The 14,208-nt window shown below is 33.0% G+C and overlaps 2 protein-coding genes across 2 annotated transcripts; one reads left to right on the top strand and one right to left on the bottom strand.

The window, feature by feature from the left end:
- Positions 1-1,940: 1,940 nt before the first annotated feature.
- Positions 1,941-5,415, bottom strand: LOC108691537 (neither inactivation nor afterpotential protein G). Its single transcript, XM_018199316.1, has 9 exons — positions 5,295-5,415; positions 4,627-4,829; positions 3,756-4,115; positions 3,367-3,537; positions 3,144-3,297; positions 2,883-3,025; positions 2,535-2,718; positions 2,172-2,394; positions 1,941-2,076 (listed from the first exon to the last, which is right to left on the bottom strand). The coding sequence occupies exons 1-9, from the start codon at positions 5,413-5,415 to the stop codon at positions 1,941-1,943; spliced, it is 1,695 nt and encodes a 564-aa protein (XP_018054805.1).
- A 3,480-nt stretch (positions 5,416-8,895) lies between these two features.
- LOC108691503 (probable ribosome biogenesis protein RLP24) lies at positions 8,896-10,042 on the top strand. Its single transcript, XM_018199270.1, has 2 exons — positions 8,896-9,022; positions 9,354-10,042. Exons 1-2 carry the CDS (start codon positions 8,942-8,944, stop codon positions 9,792-9,794), a joined length of 522 nt encoding a protein of 173 aa, XP_018054759.1. The 5' UTR covers positions 8,896-8,941; the 3' UTR covers positions 9,795-10,042.
- Positions 10,043-14,208: the final 4,166 nt, after the last annotated feature.

The raw sequence follows: 14,208 nt of genomic DNA, 5'->3' as shown, positions 1-14,208 counted from the left end.
ATTGTAAACGAGACTGTAGGGATAATAAAAGATGAATAAAATGATAATTATCCATCATATTTTTAAATTTCAATCCGTCTTTATATACAGGAAGACCCTCTTATTTAGCTGTACATGAGATCATGATAATTAGAATATATAAAATGATTATATTATGAATGGCGAGATATATCACTATATATATATATATATATACACATATATATGCCCATCGAACCTTCCGATATCACATACCCCTCCCCCTCTTCTACCCGAGTATAATGTAAATATATCCGTTTATATTTATTTATTTATGTTTCTATGCGCTGGACGCGTCTATGTTACACGCAATTACAAATTAATTGATAATCTATCCCTATATTAATAACAAGAGAGAGAAAGAGAAAGAGAAAGAGAGAAAGAGTACATTCATTTTTTAATATAAATATATATATGAAAAAGTATATATATAAATACATATAAATAGATAGTTATATATCTAATATTAAGGAATACTTGTTTAGATCTTAAGTGATCCCCGTCGTCGTGGTCCCGTGATGCGACTGCACACTCTTCGAGAGCTGAAGCAAACTCTACCTATAGTAAAGCAAAAACGAAAACGAAAAAAAAGAAGACAAAGAAAAAAAAATGTTTTATGCGTTTATCTGATGGCGCGGTGCACGTTCGGCGAGCTTCTTCCGTGCGCCGGAAATGACGCAGGGCCCGAAAAATCACACGGCAAGCGTTTCCCCGCGTATTTCACATTGGTCTGAGTCGACCTTATTGCGATCGAGCGTTGCCCCTTCCGGGGCTACAAAATCTCGCTTTGAACCGCAAACGCACATAATCGAATTCGCCAATTAAATAGACTTATGTAAAGCCGAGCAAGGTTAACGCGAACCACTTCGATTTTTTGATTCGGCACGAATACTTGTCGCCAGACGACGACATCAACGAGAAGGATGTCATCTTCACTTGACACCTACGGGTTCTTTTCATCCCTTCGCGCGGATGAAACCTGTCGAGAAAGTTTTCCGGGGTAAGCGTGAGGCTCGCGGCGTGCGCCGCGAATACGTGGTTACCAATTTTTGTTTTAAGTTGAGAGATTAAGTTTACGTTACGTAATTATTGCTGTATATGGGGTGAAAGGGAGAAAGAAGAGATAGATGCGAGGCACCGAAATCGGGGGCTCGTTAATCTGCGGCACGAGCGAGGTGCGCGCATGGGCATAGTTGCGTTTTCGAAAATACGAAACTTCGCGGGTTATTATCGAACTATTTTATTTATAAGAAGCGACACAGGTACGTGTGCGTGTGAGTGTGTGTGTAAATGTCTGCGAGGAAGAGATCGATGCGAAAAGAATCAAATACGAATTCGCATGAAAAAAACGAGAACCGATCAAAGGAAAACGCAAGAGGGAAGAGTGTATGTGTGCGTGTGTGTTTGCGGATATGCGCGAAAGAGAGGAAAGTGGCAAAACGCGGAAGTGGAATAGGAAGAATGCCGAAACTCTGCCATCGCAAAACGATCCTGGATGGGAAAAATGGAGTTAAAAGAAATCCTTCGAAGAGAGAGAGCATGTAAAAAAAAATACAAGTTTCTTTTTTTCTTTATACTCCGAGCGCGAACGAGAGATGGCAGGGTTTCGTGACTATGCCGTTGAGTGTAACTCACCCTTTTTGTTTGTATAAAAATTAATCGAAATTTAATTAGATTATTAATAACTGTTCGATTACTGTAAAACAAAAGAAAACTTTACCATTAATTATAAATTACAAAAAACTTGGAGCACCATGGATTTCTTTTCATTTGCGATCTAATTGCTTCCTGATATCCTTTCCCTAATCCAAAAACAAAGACCATAATCAAACAACAAATCGTAATCACAAATGAGTGCGTGACTTGCGAACATTATTATTTTTACAACAATATATTACATGTTATAAAATTAATCTCGAATATTATTTAGACAAGCGATCTAAAATTATATCAGACGCACGTTCGGCCATCGCGACGAGAACTGAATTTGGCGTCCCAGAAATTGGAGATGGCATTACGCTGGCGTCCATTATCCTTAATCCACTCACGCCTTTTACCCTAGAGAACGTAATTATAATTTTATCACAATTATTCCACTCACTCTCATCTCAAATGTCATCCTTTAACACATCCTTGCTCTATCTATCGTTTACCTTAACTCCTCATCTACAACCGCATCATCCTCCGCACTTATCCTGCAAGTGCCACATGGATGGTGGCTCGTGAGTCCTGCGATTCTCATAACACACTCCGAATAATCGACATCCCAATAGTTTTGTCGCAAATGACGACACTCTTCGAAATCAGGGACGTGGACTTTCGCGCCGTACTCGCGAAAAAGTCTCGTATTGAGAGTCTCCAGGGCGAGGTTTATAGCTTAGCGAATAATTGTCAAAATTAATTATCGTCAATAATCGTTTAAATAAATTCACGCAAAAGAAGAAGAAATAGGTTTTACAATTTATTTCTTTAATGAGAGTAAAATTTATCGTGGCAAGTGGAATGATCATTTTTACCTCGATAAGTGCACATGACATCGTCGGGATCCTGAAGGTACGCAGGATTAATTTTTGGAGAATCGTGGATGTTGTTTGATCTCAACGTTATGCTTCCACGACTCTTCGGTTGCAAACACGTAACTAGATAAATAAATCCCTCGTGCCTACTGTCGTTATACGATGGAAATAGCGACCTGAACGTCTAATGAACAATGATTAATTTTTCTTGATTGATATAACAATAATCATTAAATTATTGTAAATAATAATTGCTATGAATAGAACGTTATAATCGCGCGCGAAAAGTACGGTTGTTTGTCGCAATGACTATGATATGTTATTTTAATTAAAGTCCAAATATATTACTGCTGTGGGTGGTTCATTCACCTCAGTCTCGAAATTTGAGATAGCCTTCAGCAATTTTTCCTCTGTGGACGCCACTCCGAAGAGGAGGAGGCCACTGTTATTAGCACGCCCCAATCCCATTACGCCGTTAGTGGCCAACCATCCTTTGACATGCAATGGAGAAAAAAATATATGACAAAAGATTACAACGTCGGCCGTATAAAGTGAGTCTGCATCGCAAGTAAATGACAAGCGTCGTTACTAGCGCGTTATCGCATTTACCGGTTCCGAAGGCGAAATAATTGAACACCTCAGGTATAGTTTGTAGCTTCACAAGCGTGATACTGACTCGTTCCCGCAGATTCACATAAACGGGTACGTTTAGGTGATCAAACAAATTCCGGCCTACCTCCGGAAGATCTTGCACTACGGGTATCTAGAGATCGAATTTATTATTTTACTTGAAATCGAAAAGTTTGACAATTTAATAATTTGATTTGATCACCATATGCTTTTTCAATTCGTTGACAGGTCCTATGCCGGAAATCAAAAGTAACTGCGGAGTATTGATAGTGCCCGCGCAAAGAATTATCTCCTTTCTCACGCCGATTCTCCCGACGGAGCCATTTTTATATATCACTTTAATGCCATCGACTTTGTTATTCTTGAAAAATATCTATAACGTTCGAACCAAAACATCAAAAATATATATTTATAGAAATAAAATAATTAAATAAAAAACCTATTATACAAATAATTATTTTCAATCCTAATTTTTAATCCTAATTCTTCTGATCTTCTATAAAAAGGAGAAAATGGAGTATATTTTTGAAAAAAAAGATTTATCGAAAATTGTTTTCTTTAGCATGATACATAAAATAAAAATATGGAGACCTTGGCAACGAGTGTATTCATCATGATATGTAAATTCTTGCGATTCCAAGCTTTCTGCAAATAAGCGTGATAAGTACTCCATCTGGATCCTTTTTTTGCGGTGTACATCGCTTTCCGCAAGGATATGTTATCCAGCTTTAACGATTCCTCAGCCAGGACGAAGGCCTTCGTTAGATATTCTTCCTCCGGCATCGGGATGATGTTCATAATATCGGACACTTTTTGAAAGTAGGGGAGTAGGTCAGCGTGCGACCAACCCTTCGGCCATCTCTTGTAGTCCTCAGGTCTCCCGAAGGAGTGAACGAGATAATTAAGCTGCCCGCTCCCTCCAAGTCCTTTTCCCCTCGGAAAGTTTTGTCTCTAAACATGACCAATGAAGGAATTTGCTACGCTAAAAATACGCCATTCCAAACGGAAGTGCGAATATTTGGAATATTCGTTTTATGCATTGTACGAAAAAAGATATTTCATTTGAAACGTGACATAAAATCTTTTAGATTAACACTTAAACGCCTTTCTGATATATCCGACTTTTTCCAATGTGTTTTAATATTTTTTCATTACTTATAACTATTTTTTTATTAATAAAGACATATATTTGAATTGAAAAAAAATATTCTGTTTATTTTTATGAAAGTTATAAGCAATTGAAGCAATCGAATTGAGTTGGGTATATTATAAAACATCAATATTTTGTTCCTGTAGTGAGGCATTTAAAGATTAATACTATTGTTGATATTTCTATTCAACGCATGAAATGTGCCACATTTTCATTTTATGAAAGATATAGCGTATATGTAGTAGCAAATTTCTACAGAAATCGTTCTCGCGAAACAGAAATTCCTTCATCGAAGGATTGAACTTTAATTACATAGCCATAGAGCCCTCGGGACGAGAAGACTTGCGGTTCCGTTTGGTAGGCCCAATCGACCTCAGTGCCTTGCATCATCGGCGCTAAGAGCGGCATAGTCGATAGCCATCCAAAGTATCCGCCGGCTTCCACGAGCAAAACGGTCACGTTCAACATTTCTGAGAGCCGTGATGCAATCACGCAGCCAGACGTACCAGCGCCAACTTAAACCCCGCAACAACGAGAAGCACCATTTTTATTATATTAATTAGATTAAATGTAAAATTCGAGTGGTTTTTTTCTCATTGTCGCAAAAAATTAATGTTAGCGGTAATATAAAACATCAGCCGTTTATTAAATTAAATTTTAGATATGAAAATTTAAATCAGAAATATAAAACAAGCAGGATTCAAAGAGTAATGTACAATTAATAACTTTATATCTCAATTGGCAATTTTATGTCTCAAATTTTGTTAAGAAAAAGAGTGTGAACTCGTATTGTATTTTCTGTCTATTTTATCTGAAGCATCTAGAAGACATCTATTAAGCACAATGCGATTTATACTAATCCTTTTTGATTAAAAATCGATGCTGCGTATATTTCGAAAAATGAAGTGAAGGAGGAAAGAGTTGTCACGAAATAAAGGTGCCGGATGATAAAATAAACATAAACTGAGAAGTTAACTCACCGACAATGTAATCGTAATGTGTTTCGGGATAAATAATAACACTGGCCGGCTCGCTGAAGTGATAATGATAGAGTAACGACACCAGCAGGATTGCGATCGAGATTGATATGTGATCCCACATGTCTCTTCTTAAAAATTACAGGAATACACGTCCAGCCGACGGTCGCGGCACAGTAATACTGAGACAACGTGCAAGACAACACGGAACTGCAGCGACTACACGTTCGATCCCGATATTAAATTAGTAGCTCTGTGCGTAATCGATACTAGTCTATAAGTCTCACTCTATAAGCGATCCGAAGCATCGTGACAACGACCAGCGATGCAGCGCAATGTCGGAAATACATAATTGTTACGTTAGATAAAATGTATCCGTTGCAATCGGTCCGTCATCGCAATTTGATACGTTCAAATATCGCATTTCTATTTAAGATTTCTATTTTTAATTGTCTATTGTATTGATTGAATCAAATGTCAAAAAATGCTTTGCGAAAACAGTCGCAGTTTAGATATTGTTAGGAGCAGTTAATTGTATTTGTTTTTCTAAATCATAAATTATCCATTTAAACTGATCATGTCCTAATGAGCAATGTTATGAGGCGCAATATGCTGCCTTTGTTGTCGCGATCTTGCATCTTTTTTCTGACAATGATCGTGTAACTTTTAATCCAAATTACAGTTTACAGTTCTCTCTCTATCATAAAATAAACATCAAAGCCACAAAAAGAAGAGAAAAAATAAAATATATTTATTATAAATAAGAGTATATTATTTGTATTACGTTCCAAATAGAGGCAAAGTTCTATATACATTGAGAGAAAAATTTATATATTTTGATAAATATTTTTTTTTAATAGTCTTAGCGCGGAATATTTACTAAATGTTAAACACATATTTATTAAATACAAAAACCATCAATTTGAATTAACTATTATTTTTTTTCATTTATCTAAATATTTATTTACCGTAAGTAAATATTTCGCTAGAATTATGCAAAGAAATATTATTAAAATTTATTGTAATAATTTATTGTAATAAGAAATATTTATTAAAATTTATTGTAATAATTTTTTTTCAGTGTACACATATCGTTTTTATCAAATTAACATTTCTTTGAATTTTTACATTTGTATGCACGAGAAAGTTCTAAGTTTTATTGAAAAATTATTTTAATTGGTATAGTATATATTAACTGTCTATGAATACAGGACGATATTCATAGTTGATTTTTATATTCAAGACCGTCTCAAGTTTAGTCTTAAAATGTCACGAACCAATTAGAGGCCGGTATTCATAGTCAGTTCTTATTTTAAGATCGTCTTAAATAATGTCTTAAGTCACTAATGCGGTCCTCTGATTGATTCATCTCAAAACTGTACTTAAGATGGTCTTAAATATAAGATTCGACTATGAATACCAGCCTGATGGAATCCATAGATATTACTCAAGATTTGAAATGGTCTTAAACTAGTGCTTCAGAGACATCATGAATCAATGAGATCGTATTAGCATTTTGACATTGCTTGAGATTGTCTTGAAACTAAGAACGGATTCCAGCTTATGAATACCGGTCTATATAGACAAGAATATACAGTTCTTATTGAAATCTGTAATTGCTTATTCTTATTGCTTATTATGTTTTTCAATTATGTCTCAGGTTTAATAAAGATACTTCTCCTGAGATTACAAATTAGTTATTGACTGCATTCAACAGAAAAAGTATTTTGCGATTACTGCAAAATTTTTTGATGTGATTTTGTCCTTAGTTTCTCACTGGATTTAAATGTATAAACCAATTATATTCAAATAAAAAAATCGTACAACTGTGCAAAGTTGCTGAACATAGCCATTTTCATTCGAAATAATGTGGCGGCTCTGCCGGAAATTGTCAAAGTAGCAGAACTGGATCCACCTAGTCAATTACGAGTTGGATGTCTTTTAAGTTTCGTTCATTAGAAATTATTTTGGTTTTTTGAGAAAACTGAGATCTTTAAAGCCTGTTAACTAATCAGAGTGTACAAACGTATTATTATTTTGAATAAATTCTAATAACTTACAACCTACAAATAACTTAAAATCATTAGATTTATAAAAAGAGCTTTCGACACCAGAATTATTCTGTTTTTGTTTCTTACTTTTTATTGAAATTATTGAATAATGACAGAATGAATAATGATTCTTGGGTCAATTTGTCTCTTGCTGAAAAGCTCTCAAAATACCGCAATTGATTTCAGAAATGTCGCATCAAAATGGCAGAAGTGCATAATACAAGATTTCAAACATGGTGGTTGGTGGTGATCTTTTAAACTGTACTTATATGTCTTTCGTGCACTTTCATGCACTTCTACACAACTAACTTCTACACAAATAAATCAATATTGAACTAAAAAACACATAAATTAAGCATTGATTTTTTATTTATGAATAAACTAATTATAATTAAAAAATATTGATCTACATATTTAACTGGCTTTATTTTTCCAAATAAAATATATGTATACAAATGCAATAAATTCGAAATTGCCGCGTTTCGTCAAAATGGATGCGAGTTTGCGGTACTATAAACCTAATGGCTTTAAAATAATTTAAGAGTCCTCTACATATAAGTCGTAGACGGTCGTGGAGTTTTAAGTCGTAGGAAACTGACCAATTCTAATCAAATATTTTCCTTATATTTGATTGTGATTGGTTTCTTACGATTTAAGACTCCACGACCGTCTACGACTTTTATGTAGAGGATTCTTTAAAGTCCCTATAAGAGAATCGCGTCAATGTGAGATAAAATGGCGTCTCAACAAGGACTCTATTAGAGAAAGGCTCTAGACCTCTCTCTACGTAAAGCATAAAATCATGGTGGAAGCTTTGATTAATAAAGAAGATGAAATTATTTTAGATATATCAAAATTATAAATAGGTAAACTTATACATTATTGTAAAGATTTCGAATTAAAAATATATAAAAGATACAGATATTATATGGTAGAAAAGCGTCGAAAGTGACATTCTAACCCTGCCATCAATCATATAATTTTAACGTCTTCTTCGCAGAAACATGATTAAAACATTGTCAGAAAGGGCGTTTTAAATTACTAGTATAGCAGTTTGGACAGACGATGGCAAGACAACATTTTATTGTAAAAATATTGCAAAAATATTGTTAAATGAAAGTATTATTTTATTACTATTTCATATTATCACTATTTTAATTCCAAAAGTGTAAAACTAGTTCAACTATAGAAAACAGATCTACTTCTGTCAATATTTTGTAATTTAACATAAATTCTACTTATCAATATTATATAATTTAACGTAAATTCTACTCTCACAATTTCTAAAATCTAAATCACCGCCGATATTCAAAATAGGGATGTAATAACATTGATGATTGGTTTCGCCATTTTACTTCAAAGCCAATGAAAATTTTGATAAGATTGACACGACTCTTTTATAGGGACTTTAAAATAACTTTAACTGTAGTGCCATCTGTTTGTCCATTCAGGAACACTGAAAGTAATAAACTTTCCTGTAGTGCCATCTATTCATCTATTAGGAAACACAAAAAGTAAACTTACGTATTCACCGCTCACGGGCCCACGTGTTTTTTCTCAAATTCTCACAACTATTCTGTATGCACAACTTATCGCAACATGCGTATAGAGACGTGTTATTTTTGTTCATCCCGGATATTTCCGGGACATGGAATTCAATTTGTAAGGAATGATTGTAAGGTGAGAACTGCATATTTAATTCTAACATTAAATAACATGATAAACTTGTAGAGTAACGAAGTATCACGCGTGTATAGCGTATGTTATATGTCAAAGTGAGGTTATATATTTTATAATAACATTATAACAAAGATATAGATTATAGATCCTTTGTACGATTGACATATTAATTGTGAATTTTTATCATGTGCATTTCGAAATGTGAAGAATTAAATCTCTTCGAAAAAAATTATCGCTTTCGGTTCTTAACAATCACAGTTAAACTTTAATAATTTCTTATTGTTTCTGTTTATCGAAATAATATTGTTGCATTTTGTGTATGATATTACAGATATTCAAGTTCTGTCGCTCGAAATGTCACGCTGCATTCAAAAAGAAGAAGAATCCCAGAAAAGTCAAATGGACCAAAGCCTACAGAAAGACAGTTGGCAAAGAATTAGCAGTGGATCCGTCTTTCGAGTTTGAAAAGAGGAGAAATGTACCCATCAAATATAACAGAGAATTATGGAGCAAGACTGTAGAAGCAATGAAAAAGGTAGAAACTATCAGGCAGAGGCGACAGAATCTACACATTATGCAGCGATTACGTAAGGGAAAAGAACTCGAACAGGAGAGAGATATCAAGGAGGTGCAGCGTGACTTGTCTCTCATCCGTTCACCAGCTGCTGGCCTCAAACAGAGAAAGAAACAAGAAGAGGCAGAAGAACAGGAACACATGCAAGTAGATGAAGATTCCAACAACGAACTCGAAGCCGAGGCAGAAGTGAATTAAATCGTTGTATATATTTTTATATATCATTTCAATATCTTATAAATCATTTCCTCTGTGTTAATTGTCGATTATAAGTTATAATAATTGTATGTAGATATATCAATTTAAAAAAAAATAAAGAAATGTGAAATTGTGGAAAATTGTGCGAAAACTACACAAGAAAACAAAAAATAAAAATTTTTTTAAATTTTATTTCTTCTATTATTTTTTAATGTCAAGTTTGACAAATAAAAAATCATGTTCAATGATATTTATTCTCTAAGTTTTCTTTTTACCGAAAGTTCGAGTTTCAAACTTTTTAAAGAGATTACAGATGGAGTTACTAGGCTTAATTGTGAGCAAACTGAAATCTACTCGGTTTAACGTGCGATTTCTAGTCTATTCATTCCGTTCTATACTATAGCTATTCATGCATTGTCAATATGATATTCTTGTCATTGGGAACACATTGTAATAAGAATAAATAATGTTCTCCCATTAAATCACACAATTATACAATGAGCATATTAAAGCTGCATCCGCATCCCAAGGTTATGATATTAATCACCTGGCACTGTGAGTATCATTTCTCTTTTCATTTTTGCTATGTGTTAAATACGTAATTACGGAACCGATAATGCCCGCCTGATAATTGCATACATATAGTATAGAGTAACGAGTTAGACAATTTATTGTGTGTAATATATACATCTTTTGTCAAAGTGAAAGAGAAAAATGAAATTTTATTGTGTAAAAAAACAATTCAATATGATAATTATAAAACAAATTACATATAACTTGGAAAATATTATAAGGTCTAAAAGAATAATTTTTAAAAAATAATTTTCCAATGTATTTTTAGAAAACCTTATAGATATCTTTAAGACGTCTTTTTGTTTCAAATGTACATAAAAAATATCCAATCATTCATATTCTAATAAATTAAATAGGATTTCTAATGTCTATTTCTATCAATGTAGATTAATTTCAATCACTAATTTTTAGAACTGGAAAAAAATGAAAAGGTAATTAAATTCAGATTAAAGTTAATCTACATTGGTATAAATAGATAGAGCGAGACTTCTTCCTTCATTTCTCTTAATAACATTTATATTATAAAACAGCACATTGAACATTTGAAATCATGCTTATGTTTTCAAGAAGAAATCATAATGTAATGTAATTGTAAGACATCACTGCAAAGAGATATCGTTTACTGCCACAAATTTTCATATTATTTTAAGGTTGAAACCGATAAAATAGCCTCGCTTTATCCTAAATGTTTCTCATAAATAGAAAAAAAAAGAGAGGAGACGAACAGTTTTCTTTTGTATTTAAAATTTCTCAGCGGGTACACTACGAGCCGTGCATCGCTTCTTTTATGACAGAACACGAGCTTTCATAGGACCTGCACATCGCCGAGGTGCGACCGCGCCTCGATGACACTGTAAACACTCGCAAGGTGTTTCCAGCAATTACCAGGCAAACCACGATGCGATGTTTGCCCGCGAGCGCAAAGCCTTGTAGAACGCACCCAAAAGGGAGCACCGCGACCGGTTCGGGACGGCACTCGTGTTACGCGTACAAAAAAATATTTTTACGGGCGTGAGCTTGCAGATTCCGAGGAGCAGGACGCGCCGCGACCGATCCCTTCGAAATGATTTTTTTTTTTTTTTTTTTAGACTCATCGACGGCGACGCGACGTCGGCATCAATTTAGAACTGAAATCGCCTGGTAACGCGACACTGATCGACTTCGAATCGATTGTAGACAGATGGTGACATTTTGCTTCTCGTATGTTGGAAATATGTACGAAAATATCTACAGAATCATATGAATATCACATTGCAAATTTTATGCACAAATCAAATTAATTACATAAAGATTTCGATTTCTTGCTTAAAAAAATATAACGATTTAACAATTATGTAGGCTCAAAAAAATACCAAATAAATATCAAATTAAATATCAAATTAAAATTAGGAAAGCCTCTAAGAGCCAACAGAATATATTGTTGCGGAAAAAATTTTTTTATTATATAAACAATTAAATGTTTCGATCAGCAGTTAGGATTCTCTTCAGTAATTCACATCAAATAGATGAAATTTTTACGTAATTATAATATACAGGTAAGACATTGAATAATATATGAATTACAAAATTGTTTAGTTGTCGCAAAAAGAAATGAATAAGAGTTTTTGAAAGAATATCGAGCTTAATTAAACATAACATCGCATCAAGAGATTGTTCAAAATGTGAAAAGATTTCTTGTGATGTTATTATAATATGATTGTCATAGATCATTTTTTATCTATGATAAATATGACATATAAACAACATTGTAAGATTAGTCTATTTGTAACTTCCATGAAATTTGAAAATTTAATGGATACATTTTGGAGCAATATCTGGACGATATATCTACGATTATATTTATGATATAATTGATTAAGATCGATATTCTTTCAAAAACTTTTATTCACGTTTTTTTTTCGATGACACAAACAACTTAAACTTGTAATTTACATTTTACATTATTCAATGTCTTATCTGTATCGTTATAATTGTATAAAAAATTTACTTAATCTTTGATGTGAATTACTAAAGAAGATCCTAACTGCGGATCAAAAGTTTAATTATTTATACAATAAAAGAATTTTTCTGCATTGACTCTTAAAGACTTTTTTATTTTTAATTTGAAAAATATAAAGTAAGATTAAAAAGCGTGAGAAAATAAGATATTTGAAGATTTATAGCAGACAATAAAAAGGACAGATCGCAATTTTTTGGAATACAAAATACACGCTTCTTAAGGCATATGCTGCACGCGAATATTAAGTACGTCACGTATGCATGATTTTCAAGCGCATCTTTCTCGAGTACTTCTTGAGAACCCTCGAAGGACCGCGTGCGCGAAGGTTTTGTACGGGACCCGAATTTCGCGAACGAAAGAAATGCTTTCGGCCACACGCAATGGGTGTCGGTGTTTGCTAAGAAAACAAGACAACGGAGTACATGACGTACATATTGCAAATCGTGATACAGCGACTCGTATGCAGCTATAGTAACATAAAGAAAAACGTGTCATTATTGCATCTACTTCGATCGATTGATCAATAATTCTTCTTGCGTGTAATACATCTGATAAAGCCATTCTCGTAGCGAACAATACCTACTTTAAGAACGATGGTTTTATTGCATGAAACAGGCAGTTATGCATCTTGCGAAGAAGAATTTGTATTTGTAATTAGCGCGCTAACGTACGAGATACTTACATTATTATATCTCCATGTAAAGAGTAATTTGTAACAAGTGATTAAATTCAAGTAATATCCAATTTTAGTTATTTTTAATTTGATTTCTGGATCGCCACTGCTCTTCCTCAATATGTTAATTTAATTAAAACACTGGAGTTAAACAATTTATAATTCAAGAAAATATAAGTAAATAATAAATTTAATTTACTTAAATTTAATTTATTATTTACTAAGAGCATATTAATATGGATGTCGTTTACTTTAAAATTAACTATAGCAATGGACTGATTTATATTTTGATATTTTAAAATGAAGTTTAAAAATAACAAAATGTTAATGGATTAAGTTATCATTGTTTCTATGATATCTAACAATGTACATTTCTTTTTTCAACGATATTAGATATCAAGGGAGGATAATGGCAATCTTTGAGTTAAATAATATTTAGTTATTTTTAACTTCCATGTATGATAATACTTAAAATATAAATCAAAATTTCTCTGATTTAATTTTCAAAAATAAATCTCGTCCATATTAATATGTACTTGGTGAATAAACTAAATTCACATCAAATGTAATTTTTTTATGTTTAATATTTTTTTTAGTTAAATCTTTTAACTCCATTATTTTAGTCAAATTAATAATATATTAAATAGAAGCAATAAGTGAAACAATAAACATACATAAAATTGATTAAAAGTAATTAAAATAAAGTATAATTTGACATTATAAATTAACAGAAAATATTGCAAGTGGCTGAAAATATATTTTACGAGCATTCCAACTTTTTTGCATGTTTTTTGTGTGTTTGCGATAATTAATTTACCATTAATAATCGCTATCAAGTTATGTACCATTTTATTGTCCACTTAGCAATTCTTTTTTCGTCACCCACGTAGATTTGGACAAGGAAGAATGGAAAAAAACGTCGAAGCTGTTGACAAAGCCGACATTATCCGGGTCCTGCCAACGTTTATGTAATCGTCGTCGCGTATCGTAGGAAGGTCCTTGTAATAACATCTACTGAGGTCACGAGAGTAGCATAAATAAATAAGACGATCGCGCGGATGGTTCGGAAAATAGTTTGTCCAGATTCCCAAGTCTTTGGCATTTGGTTAGACAATATTATTCTATGACAACCCTAACAATCTTCTGGAAATTCTTTTAGATCTCACCGA

The sequence above is a fragment of the Atta colombica genome, unplaced genomic scaffold (genome assembly GCF_001594045.1).
Source record: "Atta colombica isolate Treedump-2 unplaced genomic scaffold, Acol1.0 scaffold47, whole genome shotgun sequence".
Taxonomy (NCBI): domain Eukaryota; kingdom Metazoa; phylum Arthropoda; class Insecta; order Hymenoptera; family Formicidae; genus Atta; species Atta colombica.
Note: the sequence above shows the minus strand (reverse complement) of the source record. Positions and strands in the feature narration are given on the sequence as shown.

Coding starts and splice junctions, on each gene's coding strand:
- LOC108691503 (XM_018199270.1), top strand. CDS start 8,942: ATGCGTATAGAGACGTGTTATTTTTGTTCATCCCGGATATTTCCGGGA. Junction 9,023..9,353: donor TTGTAAGGAATGATTGTAAG/GTGAGAACTGCA, acceptor ATGATATTACAG/ATATTCAAGTTCTGTCGCTC.
- LOC108691537 (XM_018199316.1), bottom strand. CDS start 5,415: ATGTGGGATCACATATCAATCTCGATCGCAATCCTGCTGGTGTCGTTA. Junction 3,538..3,755: donor TGAATACACTCGTTGCCAAG/GTCTCCATATTT, acceptor CGAACGTTATAG/ATATTTTTCAAGAATAACAA. Junction 2,077..2,171: donor GTTGTAGATGAGGAGTTAAG/GTAAACGATAGA, acceptor TACGTTCTCTAG/GGTAAAAGGCGTGAGTGGAT.